At 39.8% G+C, this 12,839-nt stretch overlaps 4 protein-coding genes across 8 annotated transcripts in view; 2 read left to right on the top strand and 2 right to left on the bottom strand.

Annotated features, from left to right (window-relative positions):
- Positions 1-1,859: 1,859 nt before the first annotated feature.
- Positions 1,860-3,707, bottom strand: mrpl44 (mitochondrial ribosomal protein L44). The gene is made up of 4 exons (XM_032545372.1): positions 3,495-3,707; positions 2,759-3,227; positions 2,471-2,649; positions 1,860-2,353 (listed from the first exon to the last, which is right to left on the bottom strand). The coding sequence occupies exons 1-4, from the start codon at positions 3,668-3,670 to the stop codon at positions 2,179-2,181; spliced, it is 999 nt and encodes a 332-aa protein (XP_032401263.1). The 5' UTR covers positions 3,671-3,707; the 3' UTR covers positions 1,860-2,178.
- Positions 3,708-3,815: 108 nt separating this feature from the next.
- Positions 3,816-6,094, top strand: dnaaf1 (dynein axonemal assembly factor 1). The gene is made up of 2 exons (XM_032545371.1): positions 3,816-4,862; positions 4,939-6,094. The coding sequence occupies exons 1-2, from the start codon at positions 3,926-3,928 to the stop codon at positions 5,709-5,711; spliced, it is 1,710 nt and encodes a 569-aa protein (XP_032401262.1). The 5' UTR covers positions 3,816-3,925; the 3' UTR covers positions 5,712-6,094.
- Positions 6,086-11,226, bottom strand: mffa (mitochondrial fission factor a). Of its 5 annotated transcripts, none has more exons than XM_032545375.1 (8): positions 11,016-11,226; positions 10,363-10,582; positions 9,117-9,283; positions 8,843-8,925; positions 8,015-8,176; positions 7,019-7,075; positions 6,722-6,806; positions 6,086-6,634 (listed from the first exon to the last, which is right to left on the bottom strand). In XM_032545375.1, exons 2-8 carry the CDS (start codon positions 10,574-10,576, stop codon positions 6,503-6,505), a joined length of 900 nt encoding a protein of 299 aa, XP_032401266.1. In that variant the 5' UTR covers positions 10,577-10,582; positions 11,016-11,226; the 3' UTR covers positions 6,086-6,502. The 5 variants fall into 5 exon arrangements, with proteins under 5 accessions (XP_032401266.1, XP_032401265.1, XP_032401268.1 ...); XM_032545374.1 differs by having other exon boundaries at positions 9,114-9,283; positions 11,016-11,225; XM_032545377.1 differs by lacking the exon at positions 8,015-8,176 and having other exon boundaries at positions 11,016-11,225.
- An 898-nt stretch (positions 11,227-12,124) lies between these two features.
- Positions 12,125-12,839, top strand: part of LOC116707980 (multiple epidermal growth factor-like domains protein 6) — a 36,945-nt gene continuing 36,230 nt past the window's right edge. Inside the window, exon 1 of the mRNA XM_032545686.1 lies at positions 12,125-12,502. Coding sequence (XP_032401577.1) covers positions 12,420-12,502 — 83 coding nt within the window. The 5' untranslated portion in view covers positions 12,125-12,419. The remainder of the gene's footprint in view (positions 12,503-12,839) is intronic.

Below are 12,839 nucleotides of genomic sequence, written 5' to 3'. Positions count from 1 at the left end.
AAACACGTGTTAGAACTCAGTTATTTAAAAAAAAAAAGTTTAATATACAAGTTAATTCAAATGATTTTTTAAGAAAACCCGGGAAAGTCATTTTAATTAACTGTACTAATCTGTTCTTTATATTATTGATAAACAGCTGTAAATTCGGAGTTTATGGAAACGGATGTTCAGGTAAATGTAGTTGAGAGTTGTCTAGAAATAATGATGGAAGGTTTCATCTTGCCAGTAGCATCTTTGACGACCATTTTTAACACACCAGCGCCACTGTGTGGATTAGGGTAATAACTGTGGTATTACTGTACAGGCTGTTCTAGAATTTCAGAAAATATTCCCAGAGAGCAAATGCTAAGAAAAGCACAGCATTTTTAAAAAGAAAATGCACCTGGTAGTACTCGGTGAATTTCTTTGCTGCTCAAAAATGAGGAAACATTCAGTCAAAACAAAAGTAGCCATGTCCACTGACCACTGTCACCACTGTCCACTGTCACAATACACTGACAAAGGTGTATTTTATTGAAATTGCAATTATAATGTGTAGATTTGAAGTGGAAAGAAATATATATTGGTTTCGCTTTAACTGTTATCTTTCATTTTGCATCTGAACAATACAACGTGTATATATTTTACTCTCTGATACACTTCAGTACAACTCTGTTTACCCAATGATCTTTGAAATTCACCTATTGTAATTAGTGAATAGATTCCACCTGTGTAATTGATTAACAAATAAAAAAACACCATATAGGACACAAGGAACACAGCAGGGGTAACGTAGCACTTGTCAGTTCATCAACCAAAACTGCAAACCTAACATGTCATAGCTATTAACATAAGCTACCAGGCTGGGCAAGATGAGCTTTAGTCAATTTAACAGCCAAATGATCTATAGTAACTTTGGAGGGGCTGGAGAGATTCACAGCTCAGCTGGGAGACTGTCGACTAACAACTTTGGACAAATACTTCACAAATCAGACTTTTTGCCACTAACTTTTCTAGAGACAAGAATGTTAGTTATTGTTGAAAGCTATAAGCAATGTAGGGGCAGCTAGCATGAAAGAAACCACTCTGGTCAGAGGGAGTTTTTTTTGTCAAAGTGTTAAAAGCAGTGTGGGAGAAATGCAACACTCCACATCATCCTGTGCACAGTATCATGCTGTTGGAATATGTTTATTGAGAAAGCAAAGCAAGCTGGCCACAATTGATAGGGAACTAAACGAAGCTCACTGTGGAGGCAAATCTGTTGAATGTTCATCTTTCAGCAGGAGGGTGTCTCTAAATTTACAAGAGCAAAGGTGGAAGAAGTTAGATCAAAGCGTATCTATGTGTCAGAATAAGTTAGTCCTAAATCAAATGGTTATTCTGTGTCCACAATTGAAAACTGATGTTCAGACCATCCCCAGCAAACCTTAGATTAAGCCCTCTAGCAAAAAAAAAGAATGAGCCAAAACTGTGAGCCACACTTTAAAAAATTTACAGCTATAATTAAATAAATAAATAAAAAATCTGCTTTTTTAAAGTATTAACTTTTTGGAGATGAATGTAAACCTAAGCACTTTTCATGCTTTTAGCTCACGCATGAGTTCTTAAATTATGCCCTACATTGTGTTGGTCTATCACATTAAATCCCAATAACACTGTCGTTTGAGATTGTATTGAGCCAAAAATAAGTAAAGGTTCAGAGGATTATCACTTTTGCAAGTCATAAGTTGTGTTAAGTTATTCATGTTCTTTGTGTGAGGAATATACTCACTACTTGACATTTTAACACTTTAGAATCAGCGAACTAGACTTATGGCAAGTAAATACAAATGCCATCCATCTAAAGCAGGAACTGAAAATGAACTAAATCAAAGCAAGCATACATTCATACAAACATTTTATTACATGTGAGTTATATAACAGTACAAAGCCCACCACAGAGCAGCTGCATTATTTACAGGAAAGCCAAATGTCAGGTCTATTTCAGGCATTGTACTATTCTGACGGGCTTACACTTCTTATGTACAACAGATGACCTCTGGTGTTCTTATTTCTCTGTGGCAATGACATTTGAAATCCAAATATAGTAAATCCTGAAAAGTGGACTCAAGTTTAATTATAACCTGCTGAAAGTCTATACCGTGTAACACCTGCAACTTTGTCCCTTAGATTCATAATGATTTAAGATCTATTAACTTGTCAGTTGCTACTAGCTGACTGAAGTAACGTTCGCTGATGCTGCTGTTGTGGAGAGAAGTCAAAGGGTCTGCGGTTCTCAGTGAAGCCATAAAGTTTGCGCAGAGCCACACGTGCCGCTTCCTCCTCAGCTCCAACAAGTGTCTCTCCTGGACCTTGAGCCAGGAGTTTTGTGCCACTAGATGAATCAGAAAATAAGCAAAACATGAACACGATGCATAGGTAAATTATTTCTATGAATCTCACATTCGAATAATAAATGTAGCAAAAACAGCATGCATCATTGCACATGTACCTGTACAAGCCGACAAAGTAGAGCGGGAGGACAGTACTGGCTCCAGCAGACCTGATGAGACGAGGTTCTGGCAGAGGAATATTTCTTTTTGAAAGTTCCTCCACCAGCAATCCCATTGGATTCACCACAGTCCACATATCAAACAGGTCCTTCCCTATCAGCTGAGTCAATAGGAAATCCTGTGGGGTAGCAAAGAAGATGGAGATGAGGATCATTTACTATAAAAACAACCTTGAAACAATTAAATTAATAAAAAAAACAAAAAACAAGCACCGACAAGTTCCTTACTCTAAGAAAGAATGCAGCTCGCTCTGCCCCACTGCTTTCCTCCAGAGCTCCGATCACCGCCATGAAAGTGGAATTCAGCACCTCCTCCGGAACAGGGAATTCTGCACTCATTGTAAGATCCTCTATGCCAAGATTTCTTGCAACATAAGTCACAACTGACGGACTGCTAAGGTGCCCCACAATGCACTCAACCCCCTCATGTGGCAGACTAGGAAAGCTTGCCCTGCACCAGTCGGTCAGGAAGCTTTTGGTCAGGCCTTCTCCCTTTTTGCTCAGCTGAAGATTGTCTTTCAGAACCAAGGCCGTGGTCTCAGAATCAACGCCTAGCTGTTTTCTCCTCTCCTGCTCCGCCTGCAGGTAACACGGATTGACGAAGGCCGTTTTAAGCAACTCCAGAGTGAAGTTTTCATGGAGACGGGAACTGAAAGCCTGAACCTCTGAATGGTAATCCCAATTAGGCAGTTGCCAGCTGAAGGAGAATCGAAGAGAATACAGTGTTTTCAATAAATATCACAATGTCATTCGAAAATGTTGGCAAAATGAGCAACTAGACCTGCTGAAGAGCTGAAAATATTATAAATATAATGAACGTTTAATGAACATATTGTTTCTACAATCTAAAGCTAAAAAGGTAGATATTTCTTCTACTGCGTCATTCTTTTTTCTACTAACAAAAAAAACAATACCACACGAGTGGCCTTGAGATGCTCTTTAGCATTAGCTAAATGTCAGGTACCGTGGCTTCGGTGGCGGAGGTCCTTCGAGCTTTAACTTCTTCGCCATAATATGTGTGTAAGCTTTCATCCATCGTTTCTTTTCCCTAACCTGTATTAGTGAAGGGCTTCTGGAAACGAGCTGGCAGTGCAACCTAAATATTAGCACGCCGCGGTTTAACATGTAGCCCGCCGCCATATTTCCTCCTACCGGTGGAGTGTGTTACACTGATAAGTGTCCGACGCGAACAGAACTCTCTGTCTGGGAGTAACCATGGAAACCAACGTAAACCGTAATTAACGCTGACAAACAAAGCGGATTGCCAGATAGTTATCCAGTTTGACCATTAACAGCCCGCGTTTTACTACATTTCCGCAACTAATACTTTTTTAAAAATTCGTCTTATTTATTTATTTAAATATATTCTGGGGGAATTACACGATTGTGAAGAGGATGGACGATAAGGCGACTACAGAAAACGCAACGGAAAGAGCAAACACCGGTGATGCTTCTGGCGGAAACGGATCAGGTGCGATTATAAAAAATACATTTGAAGAAAAAATTAAAAATAGAAACCAGTGGCAGCCCTCAATACAAGAGGAAAAACAATCAGAGCCAAGGATGACCAAGAAGTTCCTCAAAGACCTCTGCAAGAAGAACAAACTGTACTCCACACCTTGCTTGAATGACACACTGTACCTGCATTTTAAGGGTTTCTCCAAGATTGAGAATCTGGAAGAATACACAGGGCTCAAATGTCTCTGGCTGGAAAGCAATGGTCTCCAGAGGATTGAGAACCTGGATGCTCAGACTGACCTCCGCTGCTTATTCCTGCACCAAAACCTCATTTGCAAGCTGGAAAACCTGGAACCCATGAAGAAACTCTGCACCCTGAATGTCTCCAACAACTACATCCACATGATAGAGAACATCTCCTGCCTTCCTGAACTCAGCACTCTACAAATATCCCATAACAAACTGGAGAGTGCGAAGGACGTAGAGCATCTGAGTCAGTGTCTGGCCATCAACGTGTTGGACCTGTCTCACAATCTCTTACACGACCCTGAGATTGTCTCTGTGTTGGAGGCAATGCCAGAACTGAGAGTGCTGAACCTGATGGGAAATGAGGTGGTGAAGAAAATCCCAAACTACAGGAAGACCATGATTGTACATCTGAAGCAGCTCACCTTCCTCGATGACCGGCCCGTGTTCCCCAAAGACAGGGCATGTGCAGAGGTGTGGGCCAAGGAAGGGCTGGAGGGGGAGTGGAAGGAGAGGGCAGCATGGGCGTCACGGGAGAGAAGGAAAATCCAGGACAGCCTGGATGATTTGGCGAAAATTCGTGAGAAAGCCCTCGAGAAAAAACGTCTGCGAGAATTGCAAGCGGAAGGTGAGCATTGTTCAGCTTTTATTTGAACAGTTATTTGAAAATCTAATGTTTAACTGTATAATTACTTCTCTTTTAGGGAAAATTGAGACAGCTCCTGCTTCAGTCATAGCTAGTGAAGAAAACAACACAGAGACTTTGTCTTCCTCTGAAGGAGAGAATGTCCAGATCTTTATGCAGGACAGCCAGGAAGATTCAAAGGTTGACAAAAGTGAGGCAAACAGAGATCTCAACGCAGAAGAGCTGGAGGAGGACAAGTTTGATAAAGAAAATGATGATCAATCTCAAATCACACGTGAAACAGAAGAGAATGTCCAGGCGGACTCTGTACAAGATGGACAGATACTGCAGACAAATGTGGGAAAAGAAAATCACACGTTAACGAAGAATAAAGAGAATAGGTTGTCTGAAAACACACAGCCTATGCAGGTTCCTCCTGATCTTTCAGAAGATGAGCTTGTACCATTACATGGTCCTGGACCATTAGTTACAGAGCTAGAGGATGAAGAGCAGCTGGAAACCATCCACCTTCCCATAAACCAGTCACTGCGTATTGACGAGCTGCCCGACTTGGAAGATGTGGATACAGAAGACTTCCATCAGCAGGACTTCAAACCAAAAATAGAAGTCATATCAGGAGATGGCGATGAAGAGACACCAGCTGAGAATCAGGGCGGTGGTATCTTCAGTCTCAGCCATGACGGAACATCCTCGTTGTTTCTAGGTGGCTGCAACAAATCAACTGAGCTCTCTAATGATTCATCACTGGTCTATCCAGAGGATGAGGATGTTGTTGCTCACTATCCAGGATCCAATCAACCTTCCTCAGAGAGACAATGCTTGATTGAGTGAACAGATACCTTTAGATGTAAACATGGTTTGTTTTTACAAAATTAGCCTCCTGTGATATTTGAAATTACAAAACTTCTATCTGACAGTCAAATGTGGCCTTTAGGATGTAACTGGAAATGACTCTCACATAAAGAGTTGAAATTCAGCTTGTTTGATACGTTTCAGCACATTTGGTGAAAGAACCCCAATTTTTATCTGATTCCACTTCTTGCAGGTACCCCTTTTTCAAGATTTACAAATCTTGAGAAAGATTTGTAAATCAAATCTTGAGAAAGATTTGTAAATCTTTTCCACAAAGTTCATGTGGAGTTTTATGTGTAACAGCAAATTTACAATGTATTTTTTCAGTTCTGACATCAATAAAAACAAGAAAATGTTTTGCATGTATTACTTTAATTTTTTTTACATTGCATTTCCTAGGTGATGTCACATATTACTCCCCCTGCAATAAATATTTAACATGTTACCACATAGCAAATGTCTCCACGCTGTAGGTTAAGACCAATGCCGTACTGCTTCTGTAAGTCCTCCCACAGCTTTAGGTGCCATGAACAAATATTTACAAATCATTTATGACTGGGCAGAAAAGTTTGGAATAAAAGCAAAACAAGAACAGGATGGACAGGATGAAATAAAAATAAAAAAATAAAACTGTACATGTGTCAAATAAACAAAACCCAAAATATAATTCCTGTGCAGGTTAGGTCTCATAAATCCCAAAATATTTTACCACAAGGACAAGGTGCAGCGAGTAGTTAATATCCAATATATTGAATACAGACTCCAGAGCTCTAACGCCGCATCCACACCCAGGTGTTGACGAGCCAGAAAGCAACACTGATCGAGTACATAATCATTTCTCGCTTTGCTCTCTCCTTGTTCTCATCTTCCAAGTGTTTGAGTCTCTTGTTCAACTTGATGAGCTGTTGAGACACATAAAAAAAGCTAATCGTTTTCTACTGTTCCTAAAGATTTTAGTCACCTGCAATAAAATATTTGTTAAAGCTAACCTGGCGTCGAAGTGTGGTTGCATCGACTGCTGTCATGTCATCCGCTGGGCCTTCCAGGGAACTTTCATTTGTCGACAATGCAAACCTTAAAAAGCAGACAAAATTCCTTTTACATTTCTTTTTTAAAACCAAACCAGCTACAGCTCCTGGTAACAATTTAGACTATATATTTCAGGTAAACATAATGCCTTGGCTGAGAATTACTGGACCTCATTTTAAAACACAAAGAGTAGTAGAGCCAAGAAAGCTTGAGGACAGGGAAAGAGAAGGAAAATATGAAGTGCCAGGTGAAGTTACCTGGAATCAGGCAAGGGGTTGGAGCTCAAACCTGACCCCCCTCGTAGAGACGGTTTGCTAAAAATGTGGGGAAACACAGAGAAGGGAAAAAGAGATCTAGAAAAACACAGTGTTGCACGTAGCACACATGCCACTAAAGCCCACAAGACTAAGCTTGCTAGATATTCTACGATGTCATAGTTAACACGAGAACTCCTAATATGTTTCACGTTATTGGAAGAGACATCACATGTGGGAAGCATTTTAAGAAGCCTCTCCCATACCGCACACAAAGCAGAGTCAGAGACAGGGCTGAAGATGAAGTGTTTGTGCTTTCACCTCGAGTGAACCTCTGCTAGACTACGGATGAGAGAACCGAGAGGAACGCGAGAGCTAAAATGTTAGTAGAAATTTTAAAAAGGTACTTTTTCTAAAGTATGCAAAGTTACTTCTATTTTGCCACAAACCTTCGGTATGTGACAAGTTTTGAATTTAAGTTGAAAATTAAGAACTACACTTTCTTTTTGCTGCAGCAGCAGAGTATATTTGACGTTCTTCAGATTAATGGAACTGATTTCTCAAAAATGACTGTTCTCCTTCCTTCAAAGATAAATATGAAGTCTGATTCAAAAACAAGTCTGATGACTGACTCAGCGTTCATTGTCAGGAAACCTGACGACTGCTCTCTTAATCACAAGTATTGTTTGACTTTAATACTTGCAGTAGAATTGGCTTCTTTACAAGCCTCAAGCTGCAAGCTTAAGTCATCTGCCATGTCTTCTTTTATTATTTTTAGAAACTACTTAATATTCTTATTACCATTATCTGTATCCCAGGACATATTTTTATTATTAGAAATTGCCAGTGCTAAAAAGAAGTCCATCAATCGTGCAAAAGAGCATAAAATCAGCATCGGCAAAAATTGGAATATGCTGCTTGGAAAACAACAAGAAGTTTGCATTTGACTCGCTGGCAATAATCTTTACAAAACAAATGACCAGTTAGTTGGGAGGTCACCTGCGTGGGTTCTCATCCAAGACCTCCAGGACTTGCTGGTAGGCCCGACGTGTAGTGGACTGGATGAAAGACAGAACACCGCTAGCGCTGTACACGTTGTGCTCTTCAGCCATGTTGAGGGAAGGGCGTGACTGGTTAGTGGTCGGGGGGTGCGAAGTTGTACTGCTCAGTGCCCACCATTACAAGGAGCAAATTTGAAGGGAAAGAAAGGAAAAGGGCAGAAGAAGAGGAAGGAAAGGGAGAGAAATAAGGAAAAGGTACAACCCCCCACTGTCTTTATAAAAGCTTTAGACAGATCAATGTAAAGAAAAGAAGCAGCAACGGAGACCTGTCAGCCATTTTAGCAAAAGCGCTCGGAATGAATAGAAACAGGCTAATCCCTCTCTCGTGACGTGAAAGCAACTTCATTGTGGATGTTGTGGAACTTCATGATGCTGAAGTTCCACAGCATCATGTGGAACTTCATACCACATGATGCTGTGCTGCAGAAAACAATCTGGAGGAGAAAACGTCTTCCCTTCACAAGCTTTTACTCTTTGTCACAACCTAGCCGTCTATCAAAGTACACATAATAAAACCAAAGATTTTAATTATTTGACGTGTACAATAATAATGAAAACTGACAAGACAGGCTGCTTTCATTATTTGTCTGCAAGCAACAGATGTTCTGCCGGACAAGATGCAGCCACAGGCGACCAGATGGAAGACGAGAGTGAACCAAATAAAAACTAAGAGCTAGAAGAACGACACAGTTTGCTACTACATGCAACCATCAACAGAGCTAAGATAGAGCTTAGCTAATGATGGCATCTGTGGTGAAATACTTACGCAGATTCATTATGAGTTAGTTGGCGGACGGCTGCATTCTCACTGGCAGAACGCTCCCGCCTTAAACGTCCCTGGGGCTGCACCTATAACAAGAAAAATTAAGACAGCTGATTTATGCTTTGAAGTAATGATGTTACGTCACCAAGTAGAATCGCAAGCCTTTTGTACTTATAAGATATGCAACTTATAAGATTTTGTACTTATAAGATATGCAACTTATAACTTATAAGTTGCATATCTTATAAGTACAAAGGGTAGTTTTATGACCTACCACCTCCTCAGTATCTGGAGCTGTCTGATGCTCCTCTTCCAAGAAGTACAGAGGTTGATCACTGAGGGTCAGGACTCTGGGAGGAGTTTTCAGTGCCAGAGATTCAAGGGGTGTTGACTGGATGAGGTCTAAGTCTCTGGGTCTGGGAAAGTGGGAGTCAGCGGCATCTCCTGACAAATCACAAAGTGAAACTTTGTGAAACTTGTAAACAATCAGCACCAACACAAAACATGTAAGCCATTGTGTTCTGCATTAGAAACTGGTATGCCAATATCTCCTTTTCACTTTCAGTTTTTAGCAGCTGACATGATATGATGAGGAAAACTAAATAGCCCCAAAGCATAGGGTAGGAAAATGCCTGGACCTTCAACATTTGGCTCTGTGTTGTTTATAAGTAGTTGTAACAAAGATAAAGATATCATTGGATGGCAATATTATTGATAACTATCAACTGTAATAAAAACACATTCTCCTCTCCTTCGTAATTTACATTGCAACTCTCTCTGTCACCTTTATTCTCTTGGGAACTATGAACTGTGACAGACGTGGACACCTGATAAAGTGACACTCCATCAAAAAGCAGAATCAAAGCATACATTTCTGACACTATGATAAATGTTGCCTTCCAAATAGAGTTCTGTGATATTAATATTGCACAAATTATATTGAAAATTGTAATATATTGTGCTGATATAATGGTGCAGATTGTGTACACAGAGCTTTGAGCAGCTAGACATAGCAACATCTTTTTAGACATTTTCCATCTCTAAATTCCAAGTTTCAAATCATTTTTGCCAATTTCTATACACAACGTTTGAGTAGGTAAAATCTGCTCTTAAAAATGGTAATAGAGTGGTTGGATGTATTACCTGTGTGTTGCACAAATCATTTAAATAATAGTAAATAACTATTTTATGGCTTTTGTGTTTATGGACAAACTTAAAGTAGACATACTTAAAAATCTTTAACACTGGTCCAACTACGGCTGCATTATGTTTATTATTGTATTTATTTATTTTACTTCTAACCAAGCCAGTCAAATTTTAAGAACCACATATCCATTTTCAAACTCTGACTTAAAGTTTTCAAGAAATCAAAACAAACTGTCAACCAGTGTTTGTTCTTTTCTTTTCAAATGACTTTACGCTTATCTGTAGGTTCTCATTCAGAAAACCATACTAAGAATACTGAAAACTAAAATGTTAAACTCAAATAATAATGTGGGAAGTCAAAAGTAAAAGACACCAACCCGCAATCACGATCCTGTCTGGCACTTGCATTATGACGCTGGGGGGCACTTCCTGTAAACCATCACCGGGCTCGTCGTGTGAATGAGGAGCCACTTTGAGCATCTGCGGGATGCGCATCTTCTGGCTGATCCCCTCGGTGTACTCCAGCTCATACTGAATGCGGTTGATCTCCGCCATCTCTACAGTCGGGGACGGAAATGCTGCTCCGCTCATTTGACTCTGTGGAATCAAAACAAGGAGGACCTGTGACTCCCCAAAAGTGGCTTTAGCAGTACTTTCATTTCCCAGTTGTTATCGTACGTTGGCACAGATTGTTATCGTGGTTTGTTTATTTTTAAACGGTCCAATTTTGCTCTGCTGGAAACCTCGATCTCGTGATACCATCATATGATAAAAGCAGGAAAAAAAACAACGACCAAACCGCTTTGACTGTGTAGAAAGAAATGTATGCTGCCTAGCATTAAGCTAGCACTGACTTATCAATACCAGAAAATAACAAACACATTTTACCAGTAGCAAACTAACGTCTACATTATTTACAGTGTACGTGCGTCTGCCTTAACCAGTAATATGGCCAGAAAGCTGATGGAGTGTAAGAAAACAACTTAGCCTCCTCGCCATTTCGAGCTAACACTTTAGCGCGGTTACTTACCGTCCCAGTCGTTGGCTAACGCAGCGACCTCTCTAAAAACGTATTTATTAAATAAAACCAGGAAGGGACTTCTGTTGGTGTTCCAACGGATTAGGTTAGGAACAAAAATTCCAAATAGTATGGCTGTCTAACATCTCTTTGTATTCCTATGAGAGAGGAGGTTCCTCTCGCTCTTTGCCCTGTTTCGACTTTAAACAGGAAATGTTTCTTGTTATTCTTGAGGTTTTCTTTCGGGTAGCATCCAACGTAAAGATACATTATCGCCATCTACTGCGTTGGAGTGTATAACTTTCCGTAACTAAGTTATAGACTCGTATATTTAATCCCCTTTCCTTTTAAAAATAATAAGGAAATGCTTTATTGGTCTTTTTATGTCTAGACTAATAATGTTTCTTTAATCCTTGTTTTTAACTTTTCACATTGAATTTTTGTATGTTCTGCTGTTTCCAGTAGAACATACTGGAGACAGCATGTTTATGCCACATTCACATTTACCTGTTGGTTGTTTACCCATCAAATGTAAAGTTTTATTTAACCCTTTTCGTCCTAATCACAACTGCTTGTTTTTACTCTAAATTGCATTCTCCTTACTCTCTGTTGCATGTGATGACCTTTAGTCCACTCCTTGAAATCTGCTGTCAGAATGGTTTTACTTGGTTCTTAATAATACATTTTATTTCAGATTTCCCAAAATGCCATTTATAGAATTCTATCTTATTTCTGAGACTGCGCGGTTGGAAGATCTGCCACGCCATTCCCCTCCATATCAGGCACCCACATAAATCAAGTTATTACTTGAGACTGTGTAAGTCTAAATATAATTTCATAAATTTAATTCTCCAACTCTGGATGGCTTTCAGATGACACTGTTAATTAAAAGGTCAAGTGAACCTCTGAAAAGTGTGCAGGTGGATATATGGAAAGGTTGAAAATTCAGTATATCTAAAAAAAAAACTAAAAAAAAAACACACGTAATTAAAGAAACTAACCAGAATGCATGCAAAGAGTTCAATGTCGAACAAGCACAGCTTTCTGTAATAGACTGTAAAAAAAAAGAAAGAAAGAAAAGAAAACAGGCTGCGACAACGAAGCAGGCACATTCAGCGTCCTACAACCCCCTCTTTGGCCCCCACCATCCCGGCTGTTTGTGGGTGGTGCATTTAACACAGAGGCTCGCAAAGACTCAGAGAGCCTCCCCTTCACCTAATCAGTAGCATGAACCGGGAATCAAATCAAAACATCACTGCATGCGAGTCAAAAATCTCTGAGCTTGAACGTGGACTTCCGTAATTTTGTCAGAATGTTTTGGATTTAACGGGCTTTTCTTTCTTTTTTTTTATATATATATTTTTTTTAGTCTGCACAGCTGAATCTTCAACGACGTGTCTGTAAGCAGCTGGAACTATGTTTCCAAAGATTTTCTATATATGTGTGAAATTATTCAGCGCTATGCACATCGCGTCATCTGCAGACCTGCAGCTTGGCATGTAAGTGAGATGTTAGCAAGTTTACGTCGCTAATTGGTGACTTCCCAGGTGAATGAGAAAATACTGCTTTAACATGCGATATAAAAATATATATACGAATAAATGGAATCAGGAGGCACGCTGAATTTTGATAGACGAATAAATGACTCTATTTTTTGGAAATAACTTTTGTTTGTGTCCTTTATGTGTGGTCTGCCCACTAGGGGTCTCCATTTCAGGTCCCACGGAAGGTAGGATATTTACTGTACATACAACAGCAGTTTTACATCGTCCACTTCCAGTGGAATGCTACTTTTTGTTTGTTTATCCATATGGCACTCTACCACTGAGTTCCAAT

This window comes from Xiphophorus hellerii, chromosome 18 (assembly GCF_003331165.1).
Source record: "Xiphophorus hellerii strain 12219 chromosome 18, Xiphophorus_hellerii-4.1, whole genome shotgun sequence".
Classification (NCBI taxonomy): domain Eukaryota; kingdom Metazoa; phylum Chordata; class Actinopteri; order Cyprinodontiformes; family Poeciliidae; genus Xiphophorus; species Xiphophorus hellerii.
The sequence above is the reverse complement of the archived record's forward strand: the minus strand, read 5'-3'. Positions and strand labels throughout refer to the sequence as shown.